The 14,863-nt window shown below is 36.7% G+C and overlaps 1 protein-coding gene across 1 annotated transcript in view; it reads right to left on the reverse strand.

Moving 5' to 3' along the window:
• LOC123557862 (inverted formin-2-like) overlaps window positions 1-12,445 on the reverse strand; it is a 59,793-nt gene extending 47,348 nt beyond the window's left edge. The window contains exons 1-3 of the mRNA XM_053544231.1: window positions 12,312-12,445; window positions 1,876-2,070; window positions 924-1,116 (exon numbers count right to left, since the gene is read on the reverse strand). Coding sequence (XP_053400206.1) covers window positions 924-1,116; window positions 1,876-2,061 — 379 coding nt within the window. The 5' untranslated portion in view covers window positions 2,062-2,070; window positions 12,312-12,445. The remainder of the gene's footprint in view (window positions 1-923; window positions 1,117-1,875; window positions 2,071-12,311) is intronic.
• Window positions 12,446-14,863: the final 2,418 nt, after the last annotated feature.

Genomic DNA, 14,863 nt, shown 5'->3' on the forward strand with positions numbered 1-14,863 from the left:
TAATATAGATGATTGATAAACAATGCAGCGTCAGATTATCGTGTTTGTACCTCTTGTTAATTAGCGGTAACAGCTTATGCTGTATTGTGTAATATGTGTTGTTAATTTAAAGTAATTATTTTATGTGCTTGATTCGATTAAATAAGCCGGTCGGCCGTTACGCAAATTTATTATCTTTGCCGAGGCATTTTGCTAGAGCAAAATAAAATATAAATGTTTTAAGTAATCAGATATTATAAGTATGGAATAGTTCTGGTGAAAAGATGAAATTTAAAACGGGTATTTTATCAGGAATTTTTAATGTTTGCTTTCGTTTTTTCATATTTGTCACACGTTTTCGCGATCGTGATTTTCGGACTTTTTTTATCCTCTCTTACAAGATTTTCTAGTACAATTGAAATAAAAAGCCAACAAAAGTATGCATTTAATAATAATATGATGACTCTTGCAAAAGCAACTCTTATTTTAAAGCATTTCTTGTGAATAAAAGCATGTGACCTTTAAATATTCAATGATTTGAGCATTTCAACTCTCCCCACCCACCTTGTTACAATGATAAGTGAACATGAGTGCAAGTCCATCTATTGCTAAGTGACAGTGTGTATAGTTGCTAAAAGTTGCAAGAATATGTAATAAAAGCATAGTTTAAAGTGTTTATTATGCATAATTGTAAATTCCCCACTGAGTGAAAAAATCCCCCAAAACTGCTCGTCGCGCGCTATTTTCTTCCCCCAATGACAGGCTGGGGCCTCTTCCCCCAGTCGTAAAAAAAAACCCCTGCCGCCCCTGCATAATTATCTTAATATGCTTCTGTATTTAAACCTAAATACACATTTCTGATAACTCTGTACTTCTACTCTCACATTTTATACTGGTTATAAAAGCTTTTCGTTATTTGAAAGATAATATTATTTCTTTCATACCCATTGTAAGTTTCTTTGTGCACACATCACTATTGATGAAAAATTCCAGTCCAAATGTATTATTGAGTATACAGCGGACACAAGAAATACAGTCCATTTGTAGTATGGCATCTGATATGCACGTGAAGCTCCGTGCAGCCATCTGGTACAGGGAATCCAACAAACTGTCTAGGCCGTCCAGGTAAAGAAATTCCTGCAAAGTATTTTCTACAGTAATGTTATGTTAAATTGTCATATCACTACTGAAAATTAAACCTAAAATGAGCTCAAAGGTTATTCAAGTTCCTATTATGTAACAGTCAGAAGGTTAATGATTTGCAGCTCTCAAAATTTCTAGAATGTGGAAGGTTCCACCAAGTTCTACAAATAATTTAATTGATAAGTTAAAAAACATCTCAAGGGGCTGAGTCAACCCAAATTTTTTTCCCCTGTAAAAGGGGCCATTTATAAGCCTCAAAGTCTTTCCCTCAGAAAATTCCTTTCAAATCCTGCAAATTTCCACGAAATTTGACTTTACATCTGATTCAGTATTTTATTCCCATTTGCCAAAATACCTAGCTATTTCTTTTGCCAGATCAAAGACCTGGGCCCTCTTCCCTCTTGTAAAAACAACGGGTATTCAACAGCCTTAATTTAAATGAATACGAATTGAAAAAGGGACATAATTTTGTACAAAAAACACAAAATAGAGTGATGGAACCTTTGCAATGTAAGTCAGTTCATCACAGTGAATAAGTGTGTGAAGAAGTTTCAATCCATTTCAGGACGAATGCTGGAGTCCAACAGCTCTTCCTATTCTTTGAATAGTCGAGCTAAAATACTCTACTAACATTTCCTATAACCTAGGGTAATTTAACATAACAGAGGTGATAAAGGAGTAATCACACAGTCAGCTAAACAATTCCACTGAACTTGACATGTCAAATAGGCATTTTGCCAACCCTGCACAAACCTGCAACCATTTCTCAGAGCAGTTATCCAGCTTGGTCCTTAATGCACAGTACATCTGCACAGAGGGAACACTGTGTGTAAGGGTAACACATTGTTGGGGTGTACTGCGTGCCAGATCCTGCTGCAGTTCCAGAGTAGTGTTGTTAGCACTGTGCAAGTTACTGCGGCTGGTTAGACGACTTGCCATTGTCTTCACCTGAAGAAATAACATTAAAAGCTATTGTTGTGAAGGAAAATTAATGTGATAAATTCCCCCAGATGCCTCTTTTATACAGGGTAAGACTTAGTACAAGAGATCACAGAGTGATCTTGGCGCCCACCAATGTGCCATTTTTGAGTGTTCCAAATTTCAAGACTTATTGACAAGCTCAAGGTCAAATTTCATTTCTGTACACAACACAAATCTATGCATGTGGTCCAAATTTGAAGCCTGTACCTTCAAAAATGTGAAAGTAGGTCACTAGGTCAATGTCAAGGTCAAAGTTTGTTTCGGTACACCAAACTATGCATGTGGTCCTAAATTTGAAGCCTGTAGCTACAGAAATGTGAAAGTAGGTCACTAGGTCAATCTTAAGGTTAAACTTCATTTCGGTACACAAAACTATGCAAGTGGTCCAAATTTGAAGGCTGTAGCTTGAGAAATGTAAAAGTAGGTCACTAGGTCAAAATCCAGGTCAAATTTTACTTCGGAATACAAAACTATGCATGTGGTCTAAATCTGAAGCCTGTACCTTCAAAAATGTGAAAGTAGGTCACTAGGTCAATGTAAAGGTCAAAGTTTGTTTCGGTACACAAAACTATGCATGCGGTCCAAATTTGAAGGCTGTAGCTTGAGAAATGTAAAAGTAGGCCACTAGGTCAAAATCCAGGTCATATTTTATTTCGGAATACAAAACTATGCATGTGGTCCAAATATGAAGCCTGTACCTTAAAAATGTGAAAGTAGGTCACTAGGTCAATGTAAAGGTCAAAGGTCATTTCAGTACACAAAACTATGCAAGTGGTCCAAATTTGAAGGCTGTAGCTTGAGAAATGTAACAGTAGGTCACAAGGTCAAAATCAAGGTCAAATTTTATTTCAGAATACAAAACTATGCATGTGGTCCAAATTTGAAGCCTGTACCTTCAAAAATGTGAAAGTAGGTTACTAGGTCAATGTCAAGGTCAAAGTTTTTTTCGGTACACAAAACTATGCATGTAGTCCAAATTTGAAGGCTCTAGCTTGAGAAATGTGAAAGTAGGTCACTAGGTCAAAATCAAATGCAAATTTCATTTTGAAACACAAAATTATGCATATGGTCCAAATTTGATGCCTGTACCTTCAAAAATGTGAAAGTAGGTCACTAGGTCAAAATAAAGGTCAAAGTTTTTTTCCAGTGCACAAAATTATGCATGTGGTCCAAATTTGAAGGTTGTAGCTACAGAAATGTGAAAGTAGGTCACTAGGTCAAAATCAAGGTCAACTCATGTCAAGGTTCATCTTGCCACTCAAAAATATGCATGTGGTCCAAGTTTGAATGTTGTAGTTACTGACAAGAACATTTTAAAAGTTTTTCCCTATATAAGTCTATATGAACCATGTGACCCCCGGAGCGGGGCCATATTTAACCCTAGGAGGATAATTTGAACAAACTTGGTAGAGAACCACTAGATGATGCTACATTACAAGTATCAAAGCCCTAGGCTTTGTGGTTTGGACAAGAAGATTTTCAAAGTTTTTCCCTATATAAGTCTATGTAAACCATATGACCCCCTGGGCGGGGCCATATTTGACCCTAGGGGTATAATTTGAACAATCTTAGTTGAAGACCACTAGATGATGTCACATACAAAATATCAAAGCCCTAGGCCGGTTTTGGACAAGAGGTTATTCAAAGTTTTTCCCTATATAAGTCTATATAAACCATGTGACCCCCAGGGCGGGGCCATATTTGACCCCAGAGAAATAATTTGAATCATCTTGGTAGAGGACCACTAGATGATGCTTCATACCAAATATCAAAGCCCTAGGCTCTGTGGTTTTGGACAAGAAGGTTTTCAAAGTTTTTCCCTATATAAATCTATATAAATTATAGAAATAAACAAAGGGCCATAACTCACTCATAAATTGTTGAACTAGTCTGATTTTCTGGGGGACACAACTAGGGTACCAATACATCATTCTGACAAAGTTTGGTCAAAATCCCCCCAGTAGTTTCTGAGGAGATGCGATAACGAGAAATTGTTAACGGACGGACGGACGGACGGACGGAATGACGGACCACGGATGCAGAGTGATTTTAATAGCCCACCATCTGATGATGGTGGGCTAAAAATGTTGTGATCATGACCTTTGACCTTCTCACATGACGCTGAACTTGGACCTTTTTATGTTGTCTTGTTGTGGTAAATACAAAACTTTATGAAAATCTTAGTCGTCTTCATGAGGTCAACAACAGATGCTAGTTTTATGAAATCTTCAAATCAAAGCGATTCAGACAAAATGGGGCAAGCACGAATTTAAGCTACTCCTCCTTCGATCTCAGTGTGACCTTGACCTTGGACCTAGCGACCTGTGTTGTGTCTTGTGTATATCGTCTTAATGAGATTAACTGATGCTGTTTAAGATATGAAATGGATATGATGGACAAACAGACTGATAGCAAATTAATTATAGTATACCCTCCACAAAAACCATTTTCAGTAATTTAGCAATGGAAATAGAAATTGATCCACTGTCTTGCAACCTTAAAATCCATCCCATTCTGTTAATATGGTACTGCATTATAATCACATTCAGGCGCACAGCAAGGTAGATGGTATTGGGGCGGCATGAGACACTGATGGGGTGGGTATGGGAGATGTGCCCCCACCCAGGTTGTGGGATTTTTTTTTGCAAATTGCACCATAAATGACACAATTTTCTTAGCCAATTATATTGATGATCAAGACGTTATGTGTGCCAATTTTACAAAGTAAAGCTAGCTCTATTTTAGCATTGCTTGAAATTCTGAAAGTCACTGAAATTTCAAAACGATTCATTGTCTTGCATTTAATGAGCTTTACTCTTCAAGCATCAACCATTGTCAGAAAATATTAAATGGGTAAAAACAAGAGAGAGCTGTGAAAGACAAATAATGGCATTAATGCTCGTTTCTTTTTAATAATATGTAATTGCATATCTATTCTACAGAAAACTTACACTTAAAATATTTTTACTTTACGTGTTATTTCAAGAGACAGAGTTCTGCCGAGGATTTCAGGATGATGGGCCCATGGCCCATCTACCTTGAAAACATGGGGCCATTCTGGAACTTTTTGGGCCATTCAAAAGAATCAAATTTTACATTTAAAAAACTTTACCTTTGTTATAAAAACTTTACCTTTCTTATGCTTTAAAAAGTATAAAGCTTTTTAAATGTAAAGTTATACACAAAGTACATGTCATTAATTCTCTTTTCCTTATAACTTAACCATGTATGCTCAACCAATAAGTTCTTCTGAAAGCTCTGTTTGCCAGACATTTTACTCTTACTTTTTTGCTTTACGCAAATTACTTGACTAGGTGGGGGTCGGATCAGTCTGTGATTCTGAGGTTGTTGTTTAATGTTCAGCGATATCTATAGTTAAATCGTCGCTTTTGTTCAATGTATCATTTTTATTTGTATCTTTCCCCAGTGTAACTAAATCTAGTTCATTTTCCTAGGGGCAGGACTGAAAAATACGTGCATAATCGCTTTTCCTTTCTGTGCGGTCGCCACTTTGATACAATCATGGTGCAATTATCACAACACATTATATTTTCAATCTGTCACAGTGATCTCCCCTGGAGGTATGTCTATCTACCGTGCAAGACTGGCAAACTAGCGATCATTATCGGGGCGGGTTTGAGTTTCAGATTTTCTGGCGAGCCAAAGGCCCACCAACGCGAAATTTGGTGCGCCATTCATATTTTTCGCGCCAATGGCGCAAAAAACGCAGCCTCAGCAGAACTCTGAAGAGATCCATTTAAAGTGAAAGCAATTTCTTTACTTCATTAACTGATTGAGTTGTTCTGGCATATACAGTCATACAAATGATGAGTGGCCACCCCACCACCAAAAAGATAATCCACCAATTAATTTATTGATTTTTGACACTTGGCGATTCCGCCATTTGACAATACATGTGTCCCTGGTAATGCTCTATCGACTTCCGCCGTTTCCCCAATTTTGCATGAGTGTGTAAAGTTGATGAAAAAATCTGGTCAGGACCTTTTTATGTTGTCTTGTTGTGGTAAATACAAAACTTTATGAAAATCTTAGTCGTCTTCATGAGGTCAACAACAGATGCTAGTTTTATGAAATCTTCAAATCAAAGCGATTCAGACAAAATGGGGCAAGCACGAATTTAAGCTACTCCTCCTTCGATCTCAGTGTGACCTTGACCTTGGACCTAGCGACCTGTGTTGTGTCTTGTGTATATCGTCTTAATGAGATTAACTGATGCTGTTTAAGATATGAAATGGATATGATGGACAAACAGACTGATAGCAAATTAATTATAGTATACCCTCCACAAAAACCATTTTCAGTAATTTAGCAATGGAAATAGAAATTGATCCACTGTCTTGCAACCTTAAAATCCATCCCATTCTGTTAATATGGTACTGCATTATAATCACATTCAGGCGCACAGCAAGGTAGATGGTATTGGGGCGGCATGAGACACTGATGGGGTGGGTATGGGAGATGTGCCCCCACCCAGGTTGTGGGATTTTTTTTTGCAAATTGCACCATAAATGACACAATTTTCTTAGCCAATTATATTGATGATCAAGACGTTATGTGTGCCAATTTTACAAAGTAAAGCTAGCTCTATTTTAGCATTGCTTGAAATTCTGAAAGTCACTGAAATTTCAAAACGATTCATTGTCTTGCATTTAATGAGCTTTACTCTTCAAGCATCAACCATTGTCAGAAAATATTAAATGGGTAAAAACAAGAGAGAGCTGTGAAAGACAAATAATGGCATTAATGCTCGTTTCTTTTTAATAATATGTAATTGCATATCTATTCTACAGAAAACTTACACTTAAAATATTTTTACTTTACGTGTTATTTCAAGAGACAGAGTTCTGCCGAGGATTTCAGGATGATGGGCCCATGGCCCATCTACCTTGAAAACATGGGGCCATTCTGGAACTTTTTGGGCCATTCAAAAAGAATCAAATTTTACATTTAAAAAACTTTACCTTTGTTATAAAAACTTTACCTTTCTTATGCTTTAAAAAGTATAAAGCTTTTTAAATGTAAAGTTATACACAAAGTACATGTCATTAATTCTCTTTTCCTTATAACTTAACCATGTATGCTCAACCAATAAGTTCTTCTGAAAGCTCTGTTTGCCAGACATTTTACTCTTACTTTTTTGCTTTACGCAAATTACTTGACTAGGTGGGGGTCGGATCAGTCTGTGATTCTGAGGTTGTTGTTTAATGTTCAGCGATATCTATAGTTAAATCGTCGCTTTTGTTCAATGTATCATTTTTATTTGTATCTTTCCCCAGTGTAACTAAATCTAGTTCATTTTCCTAGGGGCAGGACTGAAAAATACGTGCATAATCGCTTTTCCTTTCTGTGCGGTCGCCACTTTGATACAATCATGGTGCAATTATCACAACACATTATATTTTCAATCTGTCACAGTGATCTCCCCTGGAGGTATGTCTATCTACCGTGCAAGACTGGCAAACTAGCGATCATTATTGGGGCGGGTTTGAGTTTCAGATTTTCTGGCGAGCCAAAGGCCCACCAACGCGAAATTTGGTGCGCCATTCATATTTTTCGCGCCAATGGCGCAAAAAACGCAGCCTCAGCAGAACTCTGAAGAGATCCATTTAAAGTGAAAGCAATTTCTTTACTTCATTAACTGATTGAGTTGTTCTGGCATATACAGTCATACAAATGATGAGTGGCCACCCCACCACCAAAAAGATAATCCACCAATTAATTTATTGATTTTTGACACTTGGCGATTCCGCCATTTGACAATACATGTGTCCCTGGTAATGCTCTATCGACTTCCGCCGTTTCCCCAATTTTGCATGAGTGTGTAAAGTTGATGAAAAAATCTGGTCAGGACATTTTCAAAATAATTGAACCATGGTTTTGCCATTATTGGCTGAATCATTGGGGAGGCAATCACCACCCCTTCCGCTTCAGTTGCAACATAGTTGGATGCTCAATAGTCCATGATTCTGGGATAGATTAAAAATAAAAAGGTTAAAATCAGTAACTTTATTTTTGTAATGTAATGGCCTGTTATTTTATTATTGTGGGCCTGTTACTTTGTTATTATGACATGTTCATACTTAAATTATTATTTTATTTAAAGAGAAGAAAGAAAGGAAATTGTAATGTAATGGCATGTTACTTTGTTATTATGACAAGTTCATATTTAAAATTATTATTTTATTTTAAAGAGAAGAAAGAAAGGAAATTGTAATGTAATGACCGTTCAGAACATAGTTCTAAAGTATCATAGTAACAGTCCAGTATTCTAAAATATTGCTTCTCCGAAATATTGTTCTATCTGTTTCATACACATGTATAATTGTATATTGCTTATCCTAAGGTTAACAGAGTATAGTTCTTCTCTGTACCAGGCATACAGGTAGCCAACTGGACGCTGGCATATTTCCATTATACATTGCAGTTTCATGTAGATTCAGCAGTCCACAGAATGTCGTATCACCATATTTGTAATAACGCTTTGGCATGATAGCTAATTACCAACAATGCTCTTGGGTATTTTTCCTATATAATCCTGATTAACCAGGAAAAGCGGAGGACGGCACGGGGAACCATATTGAATAGACTCTATTAGTTATGGGTTAGCTATCATTGTCAGTGCGTCTCACTTTTCCATAAGAACCTGGGTTGAACTTTAAATAAAAACTGTTGACTTTCAAAGTGTTGTTTACTATTCCTTGTCACCTGAGTTTATTACGTGACATTTTTAGATGAATAAATTTTGCAGGGCCCACACTGGGCTGAAAAAAGTTGAAGACACCTTTTTTCTCGGGAACGGTAGGGAGGTTGCTGGAGAGGTTTCCCTTCCCGCAGCGCGCTGAAAATTTTTGTTACTTTCCATAAGCAAATGGTGATATTCTAGCTATATAGGGGGACTTTTGAATGAAAGTGGGTATACCTCTTAAGCAAGTTTTGTATTTTAAAATGTTGTTGGATGTTTGAAGCAACCTGTCTGAAATATTTTTCCATTACAGCTTCTTTTTGTTGTGGGCCTACTATGTAAATGCATGGCCCGGGGGCTGTGTTTTTGGTGCTCTGTGCTTCCGAGAAATCTACCCTGATACAGGATTACATTTCAAATCCATTCCTAACTTTTAAAGACATTCAAAAAACTTGGCAAACACCTTTACTAATTACTTACTAAGATCACAGACACGGGTCCAGTGTATTTTTTTTTTTTTTGATTAATATAAAAAAACAACCTTTTTTCACACAAATATGCTTTCTATATGTTAGTCAAATGAAAAAAAAATGATGACAAAAAAACGGATTTTTTGTCATCATTTTTTTTTCATTTGACTAACATATAAAAAGTATATTTGTGTGAAAAAAAAAGGATTTTTATATTAAACAAAAAATACACTGGACCCATGCCTGTGACTAAGATACTGTCTGACGGTGGCGACAACGTTAAAAAATTCATCAAACCATTCATTATTTTGCCGATTTATTTATTAATTATTTGATCCATGGAAATTAAAGGCATCAATCATTTAATCTGCCGTAATGACAACAAAACAAAAATATTATTTTAACCCGATAATCGGTTGCTTATTGATTGAAAATTGCATCTTCTTGCGTGTCAAGATGTTTATTACACATTGTTATATGTAAAGTAAACGCAGACTGGGTAGTACTATCCCGAAATAAGTTAATTTTATAAGGTAAAATTATCGGAACCAGTCAACTGTTTTTTTAACATAATTTCTCGGAGGTTACGATTTAGAACGTCTGAAACAAAATGGCGGTCCAAATTACGAACATTTTTTCATTTTCGCCACTCGCGATTTTTCTTCGCCACTTTCATCGCAGATTCGCCAAATGGCTCAAGTGGCCAGGGGTTCCACTAGACCTGAAAACCCAAGAGTCCCAGGACCCTTGGGGGCAAATTTTGAAGGGTCCTTTTCCAAAATACAGGAGTCCTGTCCCAACAGGTCCTTATAATTGACTATATTTTTTTTTATTTAGTAATACGTAGATCTTTACCTAAGAAAACAATAAACCCAAGATCATTTTACAGCATAATAAAAATGTCAGTTTCAGGTCATATAGTCTCATATTGTAAACTAATATTTATCAAAATTCATGTTATTTTGATTAGGTTTTTCTTCTATATTTCATTTAATTTTTAATAACAGAACAGTGCTATAACACTCTATAAAAATGTATCCAAAATGTACTATCCGGATACTGGTACACTTTCGGAATGTCATCGGAAAGTAGTTTTTGCTTAGTTTACTTGGCCAACTAAGCTAAATCAGAGATAGTTCCTCAAATAATGATGCTAATTATCATTAAAAACTGCATTGAAAGTCAGTTTTTTTAAGGAATTTTGGAAATATGCATATGACATCGGGTGTAATTAGACTCGTGAACGGACATTCTAAATTTATTTTTGCTTTCAAAATTCATCAAAATTTGTGAAGTTTCTTGTTGAAATTACGGTATGATCACTAAACAATGGTCTAATTTAAAGTTGGCATGAAAAAATCTTGCAGGGCACTTTTCACATGCTCGGTAATCAGCTGCTTACGATAATTTAATAATTGGCGCCGTTTTTGACAGTACACAGGATCAATACTCTTTATCAATTAATTTCAACACTTCATTGATTCTTCTTACCTATGTGCACTCACCGTGACGTAACTTGCTGATAAAAAAATCAGCGAGGCATGTCTACATGAGAAAGGGCGGGATTTAGCAGAAGATCAAAGGCAGGAGGGCATGACCGCGAGTGTTTATTTTGGAATACACGTGTCTATCGTGGAAATAGTTTTACTGAAGGAAATGAATGATAAGAGAAAGGATTATCAAAGGAAAATGCCTCCGGGTCTCGAAGGACGCACAGGCAAGTATCATGCCGGGTCCTTTTAGCGTCTTTTGAAAATCTCCCAGGTCCGGACCCGGGGTCCCGGGTCAAATGGAACCCCTGAGTGGCGAACGACAGCGTGGGCCCTGTTTTGGGGCTGTTGCCCCCCAAACTTGCTACATGCATGCATATTGTAACTTCCGGGAGGCAGTGGCACAGTGGTTAGCAGATTGGTCTACAACTTTAAGGGAGTCAGTGGCGCAGTGGCTAGCAGGTTGGACTACAAGCCAGCGGTCCAGGTTCGATTCCCGGTCGTGACTGATATCCCAACTATAGTCCAAATAATTGTACTCGAGAGTTGAATATCGTTATATTATTTTGACTTGTCGATATCCGCCTCCGAGTACAAACCAGAAAAGGTAAAGAATGTGGTAGCACTGTCCTCTTCTTTGCGTAAGTAACACCCAATGGAATCCATTGGGCGGGAATTATGTTATAATAATGCAACGGATAAAAAAAAGAAATACATACACAGAAAGCCTGTAATTTTTCCTTTTCAATGATGTATATATTACCGAGATTTCTTGAGAAAAATTCAAACTATGGCAGTTAAAAAAATGCCAAGGTTTAACACGAGTGTACTACATATTGGAAAATGGCCGTTCACCGGTAAACACATTACTACACGAAGGTTTTCATTGGTCACGCCTCCGACCGCCATTACATGAAGACGATTGAAACGTTAGAGGTTTAAATTTTTTACAACAGAAATTCTTCATAAATATGTCCTGTTCTTATGTTTTTTATTTACTATTTATGATTTAAAACAACAGGTAAGCAGTTAGAGCTAAAGAAAAATCGTGACTACTGATAAATCGTAATTTCAATTGACCACAGTTTCCACCACAGTTTTGATTGTTTCTGGTTGAGATCTCTAGGTAGACAACGTAAAATATCAAAATGTAAAATCGGTCTGCCCGAGGTCTCATTATTTAGACTAATCCCAACTAGTGCTCAGTGCTGGGTGATTTACTTAAATTGGTACTGTTTCCAGCAGTATCGGCCTAGACTTAATGCTGGGGAGGTAAATATGACGCCTGTCGTGGGCTCAGCTTGATTATAAGTTGTTCCATCCATTCTAGGTGGGGACTTTCGTCGACTACTCACTTTAAACAAGAAACATTACATTTACTAAAGTGCATTCTACCCTAAAGAATTTCAAATACGAGAATTAACGATCAAATCACGGCGGCTAGTCAAAAAGGCTGCTATATTTCAAGCCGCAGAGTATCCGTTTTTTTCTAGGGTCGCGAATACCAATATCATATGAATTTACAATGATTTTCAAATCACATACCTACACTGTAGGTGCTGAAAAAGTTTAAACTAAGTGGTATTTAATGTGTCATTTATATAACACCATCAACACATTCCTTTTTATGTTTTTATTTTCGTGACTAATTTGTTTGTTTTCACCGGAATTCGAATTTTGCGCGTAACCGGAAATGTGGATTAGTCTAAAGTTCTTTTTAATGATATTGTTGTAGTCGCACTGACAAGCATTTTGCAAGATTTATATTAGTCCAACTCGCGTCATACAAAAGACGTGAAAGTGGTACTGGTAGCTCCCTTGCTGTGCACTCAGCACTGAAAAGGTACGTAACTATCTGTTACTGGACACATATTTTGTCACACAAGAGCTTTGTAGCACGTGTTATATGCTCGATTATGTGTGACGTTAAATAAAGCTTACCTTTATCTTTACCTTTAACACCACGGTTCATCTACATCTACATGATATTCCAAACAGTCAGATCATCACTATTATTACTACTCTTCTCCTCTTTTTACTTTTCAGAGCTCACCATCTCGCCAGAATGACACTTAATGCCAACCGCATGTATCCTTCAAACACTCCTGACACCATTAAAGTAAAATACCAAGGTTCCTATTTGGGCCCGCTTAGCTCAGTAGGAAGAGCGTTGGTCTATGGATCGCGGGGTCGAGAGTTCGATCCCCGGGCGGGGAGCATGTTCTCCGTGACGATTTGATAAAAGACATTGTGTCTGACATCATTCGTCCTCCACCTCTGGTAATTCATGTAGGGAACCGAAGTTGGCAGTTACTTGTGGAGAACAGGTTTGTACTGGTACAGAATCCAGGAACACTTATTAGGTTAACTGCCCGCCGTTACATGACTGAAATACTGTTGAAAAACGGCGTTAAACCCAAAACAAACAAACAAACGTGAGAACGATCAGTGTCAAAAACACCACGGTTCATCTACATCTACATATCTACATGATACTCTCAATAGTCAATAACTATAACTGGGAGGCGACTGTTTGTGTGTGTGTGTGGGGGGGGGGGGGGGCGATTAAGCCGCTATTGCATGTTGAACAATTCTCCTCATAGAATTAAAATGACATTAAGAAAATTTACAAGATATTATATTATTATTATTATTATTATTATTATTATTATTATTATACCAGATTTATATAGCGCCCATTTCATGATCAATTTCACGTTCAAAGGCGCTTTACATATTGGCTATAATTTTGATGCACTGTGAAATCAGCAGCAAAATCATTATTTCGAAATTGCCTGAAATGTTCTTACATTTTCCGAAATCTAAATGTCTTTAATTATATTATTATGTAATACTGAACTTAAATGCCGTTTAAAGAATTAATTTGATAACAGTTTTCTAGTGCGTGCCGTTTAACGCCAAAACGATGTTTATCTCTTGAATACACAAGCTTAGTGTACAGTATTAAAATTATCAAATGTATTTTGCCTGTTGTAGAGAAAGCACCTGCAGAAGAATGATTCTTCAGATTAATATAAAAATGGCATTGCATTTCATTCACCACTGACTGTCTATATTTCTTTTCTTTTTTCAATAAACGAATAATAATAATAACATTTGTGTAGAAACTATTTATGGAAAATGTTTCTTTTTACTGAAAATCAGTCGAATATTTAAAAAAACAACTTGCCATTGAAATTAATCTATGCTTTTACTTTTTTAAAGGTAGATTCTTTTTAACACATAGGACAAAATGCAACCAATTTAATGTAATTATTATACAATGTACATGTAAATTATTCAAGGCAGTTCATATTGAGCCACACTGTAACAGTAGTCGTTGAGACTTTGTCACATGTTATCGTTTACACATGACTTATGCTGTAAGTTCCTCTGCCACATTGATTATTGAATCTGAGTGACAACATAATTACGGAGAAAACCGAATATTTTCTATCATTTTAAACATTGTGTCACTAGTAACACATTTAGGGCACAGAATGTTCTTATGAACTTTATCTGGAGACGTTGCCTTCAAGCTGGGTCCTTTGAAATAGAACCAAAGCGTGAGCCAATAGCCACAGTACAGTTTATTGTGATGCATGTTACAGGAAGCATGCTAGTAACAATTAAGGTAACCATACGGTACTTCACACAAAGGCTGACAGCAAATGTTCACCAGTTTCACCAGATGAAATGGCATTTTCATGCCTTGTGTTGCTATCTTTATTCAATTGTTGATGCAAACGTAATATTTTTTGGTAGCATTTCAAAATGATTTAAATGCCATTGCGCCATTCTCGCCTGGCTAAATCAACTCGAGTTGAATACATAGCCTAAATACCCCCTCCATTTCATAAAAATATACCTTTTTGGCCTAGAGAGTTTCAAGTAAAAAGAGTCTGACAACTGGTCCAGCTAAGAAATCTTAAGTTTGCTTGCATGATTTTCATTAGTCCAACTCTTGACGTAGGTAGATGTAATTAGGGCCTATCATTGCAGTCTGTGGACATACCCGCTGGTGAGGTAATTAGAGTCACAGATTGGGTCTAGGTTTTCATATGCTTAGGAGCAGGGTAAAGGCGAGTCGCCTTAAG

This window comes from Mercenaria mercenaria, chromosome 5 (genome assembly GCF_021730395.1).
Source record: "Mercenaria mercenaria strain notata chromosome 5, MADL_Memer_1, whole genome shotgun sequence".
NCBI classification, from domain to species: Eukaryota; Metazoa; Mollusca; class Bivalvia; order Venerida; family Veneridae; genus Mercenaria; species Mercenaria mercenaria.